The sequence below is a fragment of the Chaetodon trifascialis genome, chromosome 21 (genome assembly GCF_039877785.1).
Source record: "Chaetodon trifascialis isolate fChaTrf1 chromosome 21, fChaTrf1.hap1, whole genome shotgun sequence".
NCBI lineage: Eukaryota > Metazoa > Chordata > Actinopteri > Chaetodontiformes > Chaetodontidae > Chaetodon > Chaetodon trifascialis.
This window is the reverse complement of record NC_092076.1, coordinates 6,935,649-6,953,391: the sequence shown is the minus strand read 5'-3', so window position 1 is coordinate 6,953,391 and position 17,743 is coordinate 6,935,649. Positions and strand designations below refer to the sequence as shown.

The 17,743-nt window shown below is 45.8% G+C and overlaps 1 protein-coding gene across 1 annotated transcript in view; it reads right to left on the bottom strand.

The window, feature by feature from the left end:
- Positions 1-17,743, bottom strand: part of LOC139350170 (C-terminal-binding protein 2) — a 92,492-nt gene that overhangs the window by 49,758 nt on the left and 24,991 nt on the right. Inside the window, exon 2 of the mRNA XM_070991331.1 lies at positions 2,313-2,525. Coding sequence (XP_070847432.1) covers positions 2,313-2,370 — 58 coding nt within the window. The 5' untranslated portion in view covers positions 2,371-2,525. The remainder of the gene's footprint in view (positions 1-2,312; positions 2,526-17,743) is intronic.

The window sequence follows — 17,743 nt, the reverse complement described above, 5'->3', positions numbered from 1 at the left end:
GGGTAAAAACAACAATTCAGCATTTTACAGGGAGTTATGTAATGAACCATTTCTTGGCGGGACCAGTAACTTCCTGAAGTCTCTGCTGGTTGCCTGGCAACTGGTCCTGGCCAAAAAAAAAAAAAAGGGGGCTTTAGAGGGTTTTGGACAGAGCCAGGCGAACTGCTTCCAGTCTTTGTGCTAAGCTAAGCTAACCAGCAGCCGGTGGTAGCCGCATATTTACCGTCCAGACATGAGAGTGGTATCAGTCTTACCATCTAACCCTCAGCATACATGTGCCATGTCCTGATACTGGACACATTTCCTCTGCTTTTCTGGGAGTTTCAGGGGGTCTAATAACCTGAGTTACATTCCACACATACTCTTCACGTTGGGCTTTTTTAAAGATTGAATTTAGACCAAATTGGTTCAAATCTGACTGTTTCAATGCAGAAAATCCAAATCCAAGATTAAAATAAAAAGCATTTATTATTCTACAGCAGGATCACAAACCTGGGAGTGCAGATAAAGGTCTGAAATAGCATTTATAGCGTTATATAGGGAGATAACTGTAACTGAGAAGTTAAGTGAATAAAATGTGAGGAGATAAATAGATGCAGTTGAAAAGCCTGGCTATGGCTTGAGAAAAATGCACTGATACCTTCTCTTTCTTTTATTTTGACTGACATTGACATTATACTGTACAATATCTCCTAATGCACTTCCAAGGCACTACTTTGCATCAAAAATCCAACGCGTTTCTGAGCAGTCAAGGGCAAAAAACTAAGATCCTTTGGCCTAACTATGTGTTTTTAGGCAACACTATCTGCGGCATATGTCCTTCATTTCACGTGTGCAACACTGAGGTGCTTACATCATGCTGCAAAACAAATATGCTGGCACTGGGGGTAATGGTGCGTCTAGCTTCATTTTCCAGCACTGCAGTCATGTCTGCCTCTCCCTGCGCTGGCTCCAGGAGGGCCCGGCAGCTTAACAAGCCTCTCGGGGACCCAGACAGCAGAGAGGAGATGATTTTACCTCAGGACACAGTCTGACAGACACACACACACCAACACATATATGCACAAACACACACGCGTACTGGGCAAAGTCAAACAAGTGGGTTTAAAAATGCACATCCACAAGGCTTCAGACACAGTTTACACACCCACACAAAGGCTCATATTCCTGTTGCCTGGGCCGACTTTGTAGCTATGTGCACGGCAGGGGGCTCCTATTCTATGTTCAGGCCCTTCAGTACAACACCACCGCTCTGTAATCCACAACCTAAAGCCTAATAATCACTGCAGTTCACGGTGTAAAACTGGCTGCTTCCAAACAGCCGTGACAGGATAGAAACCATTCAATCCCCCGCGGTAATCTAACTTGAGTTCAGATGTTCAGAGATTCTCCATAACCATAAGTCACATAACAGACACTCCTACACAAACAAACAGCCCGAGAGGCCAGAGTAAAGCGGTAATCTCATTTACATCCACCAGATGACCGTTTGCTGCTGAGGTCAACGTTTATACACTGGTTACTGTAGGATCTGACATGTGCTGTGTGCCAGGGAGGAAATTACAGCAATCAATGGGTATTGACCACCAATAGGTCTTAGGGTTGAGCTGATAACAATGAGGGTGGCTGGCCAGGGGATGCGCAGCAGGATTTCTTTTGCAAAATAATGCAACTAATCCCAGTAAGCATCGTGATTTGTAGGTCAAAAGATATCTAGGTTAAAACTGGGCTAAACTTGATTACATCGTTTATATTACTAAATTTGCACATGTAGAAAAGGACTAAATATAGTCACTGAAAGTCACTGCTGAAACAATGGTTATATGTAATGTGGATGAATAAAGGTGTTCACATTTAGCTCAGTGTACACTAAAATATCAAGGTGTCTCGCTAACTGGATTACAGCTCAAATGATGATCAAAATGGCTCTGCTCACGACTAAGACCGTGATTATTTATTGAATTATTTCTCCACCTTTGCTGTCAAAGTACACGCGCTTTAGACGCCATTAAAAGAGGCAAAAAATCATCAACAGCTACAATCGTTGCTTCTATTTATAATAATAATCCTACAGTTTATCAGACAATTTACCAGCAGAGAGAGAACTTGATTTGATGCGCCGGAGCTCGAAACTGAAAAGCATCAATATCACACACCCAGAGCAAGTTTAATTAAGTGTGAAATCCAGAGTTGTGATTGTGAATGTGATGTTATTAAGTCTGCAGCCCTGCTTGGAACTACAGTGTTTGTTGGGAAAACAAGTGAGAAACGACAGAATTAAAAGCTCAGGAGACACGCGCGTGCGACTTTACCTTCGCAGATCCGGTCCAGCCGCTGCCTCTTCACTTTGTGTTTGTCAGTCAGGGACATGGCGTCAAAACGCAGCACGGCACGGGACGGCTCGGCTCGGCACGGCAAGGCACGGCAGGGTACCTCTCCTCCTCAGCCACGAATACTGACAAGGTTCAGACTCCTAGTGCACTGTCAGCACTATTCCCCGGGGCATACCGCCTCGGCACATACACCTGCAAGAAAGGCAAAAAAAACCTGGTTAAACACAACACCGACGCACATACACACACACTGTATATACACACATTATTGATGTACAAGCACAAAAAAACCCGGTGACACGGGAAGGCATTAAAGAATCCTTGACTACAAAGTCACTTCGCCTCTTGCTCACAAAGAGCGCGGGAAGCTGCAGGCGATAGATATACAGAAAATCAGTGCATCACACACTCACTCAGATACTGTTGGTGACAAAGTGCTCCATTTGCTCTAAAAAGTGACAAAGCTTCCATGCTCTAAAAGCTCCACTTTTCTCCTGTTTGAAGTGTGTTTTTCCTTGGCTGACAGACACTCATCTGAGGCTCCATCTAACCCGTCACTCGTCACACTCCTTATTGATCGCGGTGACATTGGAGGTATGTCGACTCAAGACAAATAGCAATCTGCTTTTACCTCTTTTTTTGTGCGCGTGTCGCCCTCACAGCTGATCAAAACAAAGCGAGCACTGAAACGCTTCTTCATCTGACAAAAGTTGATCCGAGCAAATGTGAGAGAGGCTGATAGAAGTTGCGGGGGGATGATTCATCATCTGACAAAAAAAATTGAAGCTCCTGAGTGGATGTGCTGCACCTGAAGGTTGACAGACTGTCGTGTAATGACACATTCAGGCCAATAGAGGGTAGTTAAAATCTACTCAGAGGGGAGCACACTATCTCACTTACACCTCTACACTAATACAGTGCCAGTTCCTCACATCCCTGTTTCTCCTCTGAGCTCTCTTCCAACTTCAAAAATACAACTTCAGAGCGCAAAACACATTTCTGGCAAGTTATTCTGACCAGGATTTGGGCTGGCAGCGCTCGCTATTTCAGATTATATCGGCTTTACAGAAGTTTAGGAATTTGAGCAGGATGACGTTTCTTGACAAAGCCTTCAGCTCAGTATCGCTGACAGACATGCAGGCAAATATATGTACAAAAGCATCTTTCTTAGAGAGAAAACAAGGAATATGTTTTTCTTTTCTTTTTTTCCACTGGCAGCACATAAAGCGCACAGCCAGGATCAGCATCTCAGAGAACTGGAGTAAAATTACTGCAACACAACAGGGATTAAATGTTGCACTGAAAACTCAAATTCCCCATCGTGCTCGTCCAGGACCAGAGCCAGAGGCGCCTCTCCTCTCAGAAACTGCTGAGACCGTGAAAACATCTCTTTCTGCCAGAAAGCATCAGGGCGAAGTCATGACTTGAAGTCTTCATCAGTCCTTTGTAGTCAGATTTTAGAAGGAGGAAACGGGAAGAAAGAGGAGAAGGTAAAGAGTTCAGCGAAGAACAACACCCTCCCTCGTGTTCCACGGGGATTCGGGGCGGTTTGGATGCGAGTCTGCCCTCTCCTCAGGCGTCTGTGTAATTTGTCCGAATTGGCTGGTCAGGTCTGGCGCTCGGGGTTTGGTGTGGGTGGTTGTGAAATGTGACACTATCAGGACACATCTACACACACTGGCCCATGCAGACCCATCACACCGGGGTGTGCAGGGAGCAGCACCTTGAGCCACATGCTTAACAGACATCAGATATTCCTCTGATGGATTTCTGTTACTGTAGTTCCCCACGGAGGTGCACCACGTTGTTGCTAGGGAGAGGCTGTCTGTGATTGTTAAACATTTTGTACAGAGCGCCGCACAACGAAAGACCAAATTCAGACATGCAGACGAGTGTTTAAGTTCTGAGACGTGTTCGCGTTGAGCCGTCATCGAAGCCTGCATATTTGAAGCAGGTCAGAAATGCAGTTTGAAATAGTCTCAGATAACACCTCTGTCTTCTCAGCGCTGGAGTTCTCTCTCGCTGAACGTCTGAACAAACTGTTTAGAAAAGAAGCCTCATCTTAACGTGCAGCGTCTGGCACCTCCTGACATTTACAGTCTCAATACATTCTCAGTTCTCCGGAAAACGTCATCAAGACATTTACCCTGCGGCATTCCTGACTACCAGCAACGCAATGTTTTTATGAGTGGGTCCCTATTTTGTTTTTATCATAGCAGCATGTCGGCGATGCCAAACGCAGTTCTGCCGGCACAGCAGGGGGCGATAAAATGCAAAGAAATGTGACAAGAAGCTTGCGAGGTCCATAAAGGAGAAAACTCTAAGCTAGCCAGCAAGGATGAAAAGAATACATATCCATCTTGATCTATCCCTGATCACCGTGAGCTTCGGGCGATGTCTTTTTCGCCATTTTCTAATGTTTCATGGACCAAACAATCAACCGAAAAGAAAATAATTACGACGTTAATAAACTATGACAATAATCAAAGAGCGGCAGATTTAAAAAAATCAACTTTGCAAATGTTTTTTGAGGCAAGAAAAATGAGCAGTACCTTCAAAACTTAATTTAATAAAACACCAAAGTGTATCTTTAACTGCCTTTTCATAAGAAATCTTAAAAGAAAGAGCAATTTTGACAGGAGGAACAAAGCGTCGATACCCGGCAAGGATATCCGGGTCGGGTTCGGTCCTGACGGCTGGGCTAGTCCACTTGACGTGGTGCAAGGCAAGCGGTAAACATGGTAACAGCTATTAATTGACAGGGTGCCACAGACTGCATCAGACTCGGGTTGAGTTCAGGCTGAAATAGTGAGGAAGCTGCACATTTGGAGGGTGTCTTTGCAACAAGGCAGCACTCCTCTGTCTCCAGGACGTTAACGGGCTGCTGGAGGGCCTCACCCCGTTACTTGATTCATTTCAGTTGCTTTCTGCGTCCCTCCTCCTTCCTTTTCATCTGTCCATCTCTCTGTAGTGCTGCTGCCTCTGAGGTCTCTCACAGGGAGTCATCAATCACCGGGCCCTCTTCCAGGGCCGTCCGCTTGTGTGTGCATGTGACAGAGAGGGAGGGAAGTAGAGAAAAAGAGCTCTCACAGAGGATAACAAGACCCACACAGAGGCCAACCTTTCCCCAATTCTCCTTTTCTGCCGCACTCATGCTTCTCCTTGGCCGGCTACAAGCAGAGAGCGGTCCCAAAACTTAGAAAAATACAGCCAAGCATGACCCCCCCCCCCCCCCCCATGCTCTTATAAAAAATTATTAAATTGGGCACAATTTCTCCACGGTTCAAAAGGAAAATTAAAACAAAGCTGGCAGTGCAGCCAGCAGGGCCTGCAAAGGGTGTTTGAGCAGGGATTTTGTGCTCTAAATCCAAACACAAAGGTCATATACATGAATCTTAATATTTAAGAGGCATTAAAAGTCAGATGATCGATAAAACTCTCTGCCTGTGGGGCAGGACAGCTCATGGAAAGAGAAACATTTGCGCACGAGAGGCCGAGACATTAAATGTGGGAATCCATATCTGTGACGGCCGGCTCTGTCTCCCAAGGACGGCTCTGCTGTGAGCACAATCACAGTCCACAAACTCTGCTCAATGTCAGCAACACACAGAGATCACTGTCCGAGCGGCGTCTGCAGGGGCGGGGGAAGGGGAGCTCGACACGGCGCAATGGATGGAGACGAACGCACGCGCAGGAACGGTTTCAGCGAGTCAGAAAACGGACAAAAATGAACCAGCAGCAGCAGCTTGTTAATTAATTGTTAAAGGAAGAGTTCTTTGGGACTTTGTTTGCTTTATAGCCAAGAGCAGAATGAGAGTATCTGTTATGAGATATGAAGCTAGAGCCAGGAGATGGCTAGCTTAGCTTAGCTTAGCTTAGCTTAGCATAGAGACTGAAAGACAATTCTAAACATATTAAACAAATGAGATTTAATGAGCTTTAGATATGTTGATAGGTGGACTTTATTAGCTTCAAACAGAGCCGGGTTAGCAATTTCCTGCAGTTTCCAGTCGTTATGCTAAGCCAAGTTAGCCATCTCAGTAAGTCAATAAGTGTATTTCCCTAAATCTCAAACTGTTAATAGCAATTTAGCAAATGTGAGGATTTCCATCCTTTCTGTAAACTTAATATCTTTATTCACTGTAACTTTAAATGTGGTTGACGCCATACTGTGTTGATACAGACAGGACAAGTCGATCTATCGCAACCTAGAGCGGAGGTCATTTCCCAAAAAGTTAGCGGTTAGCTCATTAACCGATTCATCTCCTGATGCTGAGACAGCAACAATCTCTGACTTGTTCGTCATTTATGAAGCAGAATCATGAACTTTCCATCTGTTTCCTACCATGAAAACCTTCTTATGACCTTCTTAAGACCTACCTTTTGACTAAACAACTCCTCAGTTAATCAGAGGTCATTCATAGATCCATGATGAAAACACTCATTAGCTACGGTCCTAGTTTCAGCCTGCGTCCAACATTACGACTTAAACCATGAGCGAATGTGAAAAAACAAAAGTCAAATCGAATTAATTTGCGATGCCATCTTCTTGTAATGCGATGAAATTTAATGATGACACCGGCGTTGTTGCAATCCATCTTCCCATTGAGAGGCAAACACTAACAGAATTGTCTCCTCTGTGATTAATTGACTTTGCCAAACTAAGAAAATAATTTGGTTTGGTAAACAGATACGAGCACCGCCCCTGACAGATTCTCATTAGAAAGCAGTGATTACTTACTTTATTAGACACTTAGGGGGGGAGGGGGGCTATGGATCTGAGGCAATCTCACACAGTCAAAGCAGTCATTACAGTTCCAGTATCACTTCATGTGTTGACACAGTTCAGTGTGATTTGGAAGAGCCTTAAGAACAGAGCGGAGAAGCCGTTTCCTTTTGTTTAAAGACAGACGGAAATATGTTTGGACAGGAGGGAGATTGCTAAAAAGCCAAACTGGAGACAGAGTGAGACAGCGTCGGTGGATGAGTTCGAGGGATTGAATAATTAAAAAGGTCAGGCTACCTGCCTGCTGGGTGTCGCTTCGCACATGCCGGCGAGCGCACACACATGCTGCACGCACGCACGCTTCTGAGAGAGGCACAATGCACGCTGGGGAAAAGACTGAAGAGACAAGTCATTTGGGGGAATGATCATTTTCCCTCGAACACAGTGTAGTTTGTGAACTAATTGGGTGAATCCATAATTAATTTGCTGACATTAAGCCTTCGGGTCTGCTCCACTAAGACTCTACTTTCTAAGGATGTGAGGAAGTGCTGGTGAAGCCTCGGGCTCACTGCTGAAGGGGGGGACTCTTGTTCTGATGCTTCACAGCGCAGGTTCTGACATTTCGGGGAGATATCTAACAGCAGTACACTTCCACACATGTCCATTACTCAAAAGACAGCTGGGAATAGTTTCACGGAGGCCTAGATTTTCTCAATAAAAGTGACGGACAAACCGAGAAAATCTACATTCAGCATGTTTGCAGTCCATAACAGGGCACGGCTGATATTCGGCTATCCTCAGGGATGAAAAACATTACAAAACATCACAACCGTTTCGGGTGCTGATGAGACCTTTAGAGTTTGGAGTGGCCCTCTGCAAACTGTAGGTCAAAGGGTTAGGGTTAGTCGTGATTGGCAAGCTAGACTGCTGCGAGGCAACACAGAAGATAAAAATTAGGACACCATGCATCGTCTTTCTAACGGGTGTTTGACGCTTGTCGCTTTGGCTCACAGGTTATAGCCACATATGTCACATACAAGCTGAACGTGCAATTAAAGGAACAAAAGCACAGGTTTTAAATGTTTAAGATGTTTCCTTCTGCGCCGTGTCAAAAACATAAGAAATTTTAATGAAGTTTGGTGCAAGGTTTGACACCAACCAACCACGTTTTTGGTGCTTATGCATGAATTCACTTGTTAAGAAACTATCCTTATTATTTTCAGCTGCTGCGCTCACTTGCATGAAACTACCCATTAAACATGTATCCTGCGATCGTTCATCATCATGTTTATTCTGACGCAGATCCAGGCTGCAATCCTGCGAGCATTTGCTGCCTAAAAACAAATGTAGAGGATTGTTCAGGCTTGGCACAGGTATGAACTCGGAGCACTTTCTAGCATCTGACTTGATTTCAACATTTGTCTGGTAATTATGCTGAAAAATCTTCACCAGCTGCTGTGGTTTTTAACATAACACTAAAATCATATGACTCACGCTTTAAAGCCCCAAAGATTAAAACGAGGTAGGATTAGATGGGAATAGTCTTTTGAGTTAGATCTGTTTGAATTGTATTAAGTAACCATAAATCCTTACGCTGTACAACAGTCTTTTACGGCCAATCTAACCACATTTTCAGAATGTGGCGAAAATACAGAAACCACACTGAAACCGCAGGGACTTTATCAATCGTCAGATGGGATGAAATATTTGGACAGTGGTGCATTTTTTGGGACAAACCGCCTCATTGTGCTGAGCGATGAAATGCTGAGTTTTTTGGTTCCAATAGTCCAAGGCAGGGTATTTTTTATCTGTACTGGATGGAGAGTCAGAGAGATTATCTAACTGAGTATTTTTAGTAAGCTGCCGAATTATTTCTCATTCAGGAAAGCTTTAGATGAAATCTTTCAATGAGTTGTCAAAGCTCTGAAGTCCGTATTTATCTCTCAGCTGAAGCTACAACCTCTTTGAATTTCGATGCAACGTCTCAATGCGAGTCCTGTGGTTCTCCTTGCCAGGACCCTAAAAACACCGAGCACTCCCTTTAAGATAGAGTTGGATAACTTGAGCGCTTACTTCTCCCGACTTAATTTCCCAGCGGAGTTTGACAGGAAAATTGTGGGGAGAGACAACTGTTAAAGTTATCTGACAGAGTGCAGCAGGAAAACGCACAGCAATATCCATCCCTCTTACAGCTGATTCCTATCAGACGGCAGGCCTCTTCAGAGACTCAGAGAGGATAACCTCCTCGAAGCAAGCACAGACAGAGACTTTACACTTTCACCTAAAGAGGCGCGCTTTGCTGGAAAAAACACCTCTATCCTCTTTAGAAATAACAAACACAAGTCTCAATGACGAGGTTGTTTATACTATTGATATTGCAATCCATTAGTTCTCCCCTGTTATTTTCTTCAAAAAAAAAAAAAAAAAAAAGCCCCTGTTTTCTTTCCACTAGAGCCACATTTGAACAATGGAGGCCTTTTTTCCCTTTCAGATGCTGGAGTTCCTCCAGAGGTAAATCTGTCAGCGTGGGGCCAAAACGAAGAAAGAGAAAACAGGAAGGTGTGGACACCCTGCAGCACCAACCCCACTCTACTATTAAAATCAACTTACGTGCCCAGATCCTCAGTACCTCAGACAAGGGAGAGTGTGATTTCCATGAACCAAATGAAGCCTGTGACAGCGTAGGCAGGTGACAGCTTGACACAATTATATTTAGCTCGGTAAGCACGCCCAACTGAATGCCTTCAAACTGCAGAATTGTTGAACTCGTGGCATCGGTAATGAAAATTTAGTCTTGGAATACACAAACAGGGCCGCGCTTGAAACCTAAGCTGCTGTAGCCCACCTTGCGCTATTTACGTCCGATCAATAAACTCTTGTTTTCAAAGTTCCAGAGGCTGAGGTTATCAGTGCAAGCCACAGCCGCAGCCAAGGCTGAAAACACTTCCCAGTACAGGAAAACGCCTGCAGCGTGCCAACCTGGTGAGCAGAGGGAAGGCGTGGCCTGCCTCCGCGAGGGTGAGGTAAGAACGGAGCTCGCCACCAGCTCGGTGTCAGCGAGAGGCCAGGCTCTGGCTCAGACAGCCTGCCTGAGTCCAGCCGGCTGAGCCCGACTCCCTCTGGGTCCTTCCAGGAAGAGCCAGCATGATTCAAAGCTTCCTGGTCCAGGAGTATGAGGTGCTTCCACTCCCCCCTCGAATGTGCCCACAAACACACACACACACACACACACACATCGCTCAGCCCACTCCCTGTGGACGGTGAGACAGCCAACTCCGTGCTGTACTTGGGCTTACATTGGGAGGAGGCCAAGTTAAACAATGTGTTGATAAAGTCCAGAGCAGAGTGGTGAGAGGAGCACAGGGAAAGAGCACGAGGTCCGTGCTGCGCCGCATGAGGACGGCGACTCAAACAGGCAGAAACACTTAAATATAATCATTTCAGTTCGTCTCATTTGCGCGGTTTTGGCCATCAATCCTGCGGGTATCACTCACATTGTGCTCACCGAGTTCATTGCTGAGATCTGGGAACATGACATTGCTGAAAAGAAGTCAGCTGCTGGTTGTAAAAGTCAGTGACCGTTTACAGATCGTAATCTTGATTCAACTCTGACCCGCTGTGCTTGTCAGCTGTAGCCGTGAGCGCACATAGTTCTCTGTGCGACGACAGTTTAGTGCCAACATTTCACACTTATGGTCTCCACAAAATGAAGTGGGTTTGTTTACAACTCGCCTGATCCTCTGACCTCCTGGGCTGCTTCGGATTTCCTTGCAGTGATGTCCACATGTTCCCGAGCAATTACTTTGGCGAGTACAGTTTTATCATAACTGATAAATGGTGGCCAAAACTACAAAAAAGACTCAGAACTTTCTTTTAAAAGCGGCATCGGCTGTGTGGTTTTTTGCTCCCCGGGCACAGTTTAACTGGCCATATTTTGGAGAGCTGGAGCAATAACTGACTTTACAGGAGTGCTTTTTATCCGAGCCCCTCTGATGGGCTCACAACACAAGCCTGGCCTCTCTCTCTCTCTTTTTACCACATCCTATCATCTCAGGCTCTACTAATGCGCCATGCTTCAAGGGACTAGGACTGACACACACACACATATATATACACTTGCGCACACACAGCTCAGTCAATTAGTCCTGGCCCAACCTTGCAGCTGAGAGATAAATGGTGTGGAGTCTCAGCAGGCTTTTGCGCGAAGCTGTGCTCCTTGTCCGCCGTATGTAGAACAGCTCTCTGGAGGAATGCTAGCCCCTCCGCCACGAAGAGATGTGGTGAGCACAGGGCTGAGGAGGGGCTCTGAGTGCTCAGGCTTGTATTAAAATATGACCACGAGGACCCCCCAACTCCCTAATCAGAGCTGGTCTGAGAAATGAGGAGGAGAAGGAAGAAGAAGAGGTGGGGACGTTCATTTGGGGTGTGCAGGATTTCAGGTCATTCCACTTATGCCTTGTTAACCATTTGGTTGTGCAGTCGAGCTGTAACCCGTCTAGTGTAAAGGATCTAATAAGAGCCGCCGGATGCTTCTTGGGGGAAAAAAAAAAATGTGGTCACTGAGATTGCATCCACACTTGCCTTTCTAGGTAAGTCTGATTAAGTTCATGGTAAAACATATAAAACAGGGTTATATTATTGATTTCAAAACACTCAATTTTCCCAATCCTCACTGAAATGTGAGGCTGGTGTTCGGACAGTCGCGAAAACATCAATACCTATGTGTGGATGCAAGGAAAACAGAGAGGAAAAAGAAGGATTTTCATATTTCAGTGGATCAGAGTGGATGCAGAGGAGGTCCAAGCAGAAAGCCTCACCTCCATCAGTGTAGTAAATCAAGTGGCTAAGCTGCATTATGTTCAATAACATGACAATCCCTTTAACACCTGACACACACCGCGGTAACAAGCGTCTCCCCAGACCGGGTCCTGCCGACACATTATATAAGGCTTTCACTCCTCGCTAACTTTTCACGAGACGTCAATCCTAACGCCGCTCACACACACCTTTAAATCAGCCGCCGGTGCCTGCGGGGTGGGGCGGAAGCAGGTGCTTGTGTTTATGCGAGAGAACGGGGGCCCCTCCTTTGACGGCGAGGTACGGAAACGCACACAAATACACAAACGCAGCCACACGGCGAGGTGAAAAATTACAGTGTGGGCCTGGCAGATTAACTGCAGAATAAAAGTGCTGATGGGCAACAAAAGAGAAAAAACAGCTATTCATCACCCTGGCACAGGATCAAACTCACACACTCCTCAAATGCCCTCCTTGAGTTATTGTGCGGCGCAGCTCTGGTGGCAGCTCCACAGATAATGCTGCCCTACCTGAATTGATTAGAGTGGGGATGCAGCCTCTCTTTCCAAAGATGGAGTGCGTCCCCGCATCCCCCCAAATCTGAAGTGGAAGAAAGCTGTTAACATGCATTTAACAAGACTGAGATCCCCCCCCCCCCCCCCTCTTTGTGAGTGCTTTTTTTTTTCTTTTTGGAGATCATCAAGCATGCAGCCGTGGTAATTTTCTCAAACAAATGCGATCTCCGCGCCGTCGCTGTGTTTCTGCTGTGGCTGCATTTCCCTGAACCTGGGGGAAACAAATTGGGGGCATCTGTGTGAAACTTAAATCACTTTTTACATTATTAGCTCCACATGCTGCTCGTCCAACTTATACTCAGGAACATACAACTAATTTTTGGGATGATAAATTTACATCACATATACAGACGGGTGACAAATAAGCACAGTGTTGCAGCCTCCAGAACATATTCCATCTGATGGTGATGGCCAACAGCACTGTCTAAACACGCTGCACCAAAATCTCTTTTAGGTGTGCCGGAGGCCAAAACATAATTCACATCATTTCACGCTTTAAACCTTTCGGTGACCCCGTGCAGACGGAGGCATCATCTCCCTGCAAGACACCGCTCCCGTCAGGAAAGAAAAGGATGAAGACATCCTGATCCAAAAGTGAGGTTTACCGGACCCACTCAGCATTTTAATACATGTCACAGAGCGTGAAAGGATGTCCTTAAATGTCCTTAAATGCATCACGCAGTACTGCTTGTTTAACTTATTCCTCTTTTTCCTATAATATGTTCTCCATCTGACTCCTCCTCACTAGGGCTGCAACTGGTGGTGATTTTCATTAACGGGTTAATCTGCCAATTACTTTTCCCCACTAACCTATTAAACATTTAATATGTGTCAAAAATGCCAATCACAAGCTCCCAGAGCATGAGGTGATGTTTTCAAATGACCCAAAGATATTAAATTTACAGTTAAATGAAGCAGTAAATCCTCACATTGAGGAAGCACCCATCAAGCATCGCGGCTTTATGACTGACGAATAATTAATTGGTTATCAATTGGCTTATCAGCTAATCGTTTCAACGCTAACATACTGAATGGAAGCTCTGTAATCTTTGCTCTACAAGCTGCCATCTGTTACAGTTTCGTGTCTTCTATCAAAGCACAATTTTTTCAACAATCTGAACATCAAAGGAGGCCAATAAAAACCATTAATATGAATATAATGTCATCAGTTTTATCTTTGAACTGCTGTTAAGTGTTGTATAATATCAACGCTCCACTAGATAGGCCATTTAAATGCATTAAAGTCCACGGTCATGTGTGAATAGTGTACATAGAGATGTGTGTGTGTGTGCGTGTGTGTGTGCAGAAACAGCTCAATGAGATCTCCTCCCGGCCCCTGACAGTGCATAGACCTCCACAACAAGGGAGGAAATGCCATGAAGAAGGCTGAATCATGGGACTGTATCCACACTGAAGACACACTGACCGCCTCAAGGTCTAGGTCAGCTGTGTTTGTCTGAGCGGCGGCGACTGACGGCGCTGACACACACACGCCCCACACACACACACACACACATTTTTACAGTTTCTAAAAATCAGACGTCCTCCTTCGTTTGTTTTTTCAGGGGTGTTTTCACTCATGAAACAATTGCTGTCAGATGCTTTTTTCCCCCCGCTCCATCGGGGCACGAGAATCGGCGATGGCCTCCGTTTAAACTCGGCGGGTCAGGGGGGTCGCCACGCCTTTTAAAGAAGAGAAAAGCCCCTGTCACAGCACTAGGTTTCTCTCCTGCCTGCCACAAAATGTCTCCTGACACAAAGCCCTCGTACTCGTATCAGCGCACTCCCACAGCACTGCCAACAAATGTGACCTCCTTTTTTTTTCCTCCCACTGCTAAAAGAAAAAAAAAAAAAGCTTAACTCACCTCTACCTTGCCAACTGAAATAAAATAAATAAATGAAAACAATGTGCTCTGCAACTCTGCCAGACCATGAACAGAAGTACTTTTTTTTTTCCTCTCCACTAACTTCTGCTTGAGATAGTTTCCATGTTAGAGTCAAGGTGACGGCTTCAGCTTTATACTTGTTGTATTCAAGGCCTGGGGGAAAATGTTTTTCACTGTTTATCTTTGGCTGGCTGGTCTGAGCCAAGGCCCTCTGAAATGCTGCAGTAACCAAAACGCTGCTCAAACCTGCAGGAAAAAAAAGCAAAGCTTGCAAAGTGATGCCATGTCTTTGAACAGCCAGTTAGAAATGTGTATAAATGTGCAAAAAAAAAGAGGGTTATGGAGGTTAATTAGACCTTTCTGCTTGAGCTATTGTAATTCCAGATGATTTGATTAAATTGTCAGAGCCAAACATCTGTAACTACAGTTTGTTTTCGTTTGTGTACGCTTTTAATCAAACGAGCGCAGTAGTACTTCGTTATTTAGCGTTTATGTCAATTATGAAGCGAATGGCGGCTGCTTCCAGCTCCTCAAACATGAGACTGCGGTTTGTCTTTGTTTTCCATCACTGCAGACTGTTTATCCTTAGGTTTGAGACTGTTGGACGAAACAAGCAAGCTGAAGACATCCGTAAAACAGCGTCGGACGGATTGAAAATCTGAAGACAGAACAATTAATCTGAAGGCAGATTAATGAACGCGCTCGCTGCAGCCCTACGCTTCACTTCTGTGTACACTGTGTGGTATCATATGCTAACAGAGCTCATAATGTCTTATGAGGTGTGACCTGATCCATCTGCTCCCACAAGCATACAGCAAACCCAGAACACACACACACACACACACACACACACACACACACACACACCACCCCCACTCACCACACACAGAGGTCGGCCCGGATTAAATCAAGTGCATGGAGAGCAGGGCCCCATTACCCCGCAGAAGCCACTTCACCGGTTGCTTTACTAGCCAGCGTTTCCCCCCAATTATAAGAGCTCGAGGCTTAAGTCAGCGGGGAGGTTGGGGGGTCGGGCCCTTGTGGGGATGACCTTAGTGAACTTGGGGATGGGGGTGAGGGCAGGACGTGACCGAAAAGCCGGGAGGTGAGAGTCCAGTGTAGGCGTGGGGAGGAAGATCTGTGTCGATTTGGCTGCTGTAGCAACAACAAAGCTTTTTTTTTTTTAAAGAGAAGAAGAAACCTGATGCTGCAGGAAATACTGCTGGGAGTGGACACTTCTTTTAGCCAAATTAACTTGCAGAGTAATGGAAAAAAAACACACACACACAAGGAGGAGGAGGAGGAGGAGGAGGAGGATGGAGGAGTAGGGGGCGGGTACAGCGCGGAGAGGAGGTGACGGACAGGACAGAGGTGTGTGCGCGGGGAGGGAGGCGGCAAATTAACAATTCCGCCCCGCACTGTGTGTGCATGACATTAAATGCATGAAACGCATGAGTTACTGCGCGGAGGGGGCCGAATTAACTCTATATATCAAGCAGAGTCTAAATAGTTCAGGGGTGAGGGGCTGTGTGCCTCAGCTGATGAGGGGGAAGGGGGCGGGATGAGTGTGTGTGGCGAGGGGAGGAAGAGGGAAAAGTAAAGTAACTCAACATTTCTATCTCCTCCCATTAAAGTTAACCACTTCTCTCTCTCCAGAGCCATAAAGCTGTCAAACTGACCTCTGATTTATTCTGCCCTTGCCCAGGCTCCTGTCCTAACTGTCGCATGCCTCCAATTAATTTTTTTTGTTGCTCTCCATCCCTTCCCTGTAAATGTAATGAGATTGCAGCGCCGAAAACTGCTGACTCCCGTTAATGCACGATTCCTTAATAATAAACTGAGAGCTGGGCCGCAAAAGCGCAGGGAAGCCCAATAATCGCATTTTTAAAAGTGCAGCTTTGTCGGAGGTGCAATTAACGTTATTCACGGCGGCGTTCTTCATATTTGAAGGCCGGGCTAAAGCTCGAAGCTGACACCCGGCCTGAGCGACTGCACTGCATGAAAGACTCTTTGTGACAAGCACAATCCTCAGATTCGATCGCCGCTGCATCCATTTGTCCACCTACTCTTCACCCACTCAGCCGGTACTTTCAGCAGAGACAGAAGTTGTTTTGAGAAAAAAAAAAAGCTGGTGTGACGAGAAGAGGAAGTCCAGGAAAAGCACTTTTCAGTATTTACAACAGCGAGTGCCCGCCAGCGACAGAGGCGAGCGGCTGAGATCTGATAAGAGAAAATGGCTGCAGTTATTGCGTTTGGGCTAAGACACAGCAGCCTAACCTGCAAACAAGGTCAGCGGTGCGGGGCTAATTGAGTCAAGATTTTAATTACCCATTCAGAACTTTCAAAAGCATCCCGGAGACGGAGGGAGATACCGTCTTTCGGCTGTGCTGATTGTGTGATTGAGCTGCGCGCTGACCGTTACGGGTGGGCTGCAGGTGCACGGCGGGAGGCGTTAAATAGACTGTTTTGGTCAAAGCTGAGCGCAGCTGGCAGGTGTTGCTGTGGAGGGACTTTATTACCCTATAAACTATCTGAGACAATTCACTCACACCGTCTTCTGTGGGCAGCAAAAGCCCCGATTCAATTACTGCTGAAACTCAACACGGAGAGCCCTAGGAGACCGGCGGGGCCCGACTCATTGTTCTTCATGTCACCTTCCTAAGCAGAAAGCACGGCGGCGAATGTTCTCACACTGCCGGAGCAAAATGAAAGGAAACTCTGCCAGTTGTAGATGTAAACCGATACATGGGAGTAATACCCAGCAATCTGAGGAGCGATATGTTCTCATGGGCGACTAATAACTCTTGTCAGTACAAAAAGTGGATTCAAGCAAGCTGTGGTGATTGATTGACGTGTTTGGGACAATTAGAAGCTCAAGGAAGCGAGCGTTTCCTGCTTGTTTTGTTTGTCCTTTGTTTGTGTACATGGAGAAGATTCATTAGGCCTCTGCGTGGAGGATTTGAGGTCTGCAGAGCGAGAGGGACCCAGCCCAAGTGAAGCATGTCAAATTAGGAGGGAAAAATCAAACCGCTGCTACTGGGACTCATTAGAACCTCAACAAACACAGAGCATTTTGTTGTGTATGTGTGCGTCTGCCTCTGTGTGCGTGCGCTAATAAAACAGAGGAGCAGCGTTGGGTTGTGTGGTTTTAAGTTATTTTCATCATAGCAGTTTGTTTTATGAGGCACCGAAGCTGAGAGACTCTCCAAACAACTTTAATGAAAGTGAGGATCCAGCGGCCTCGTGGGAACAAAAGTGGTAAGCCGATTCTCCAACAGAACAACCGACATGCTGCAAAATTAAAAGTATCAGGTGACTTTAGTAAAGTACCCGAGTCTCCCGGCGTACGACAACAACAAGGACACGAAGCATCACTGATGCAAAGCACCTCTTTGTGCATCTGATGAGCAGGACTTTTTGGGGAGA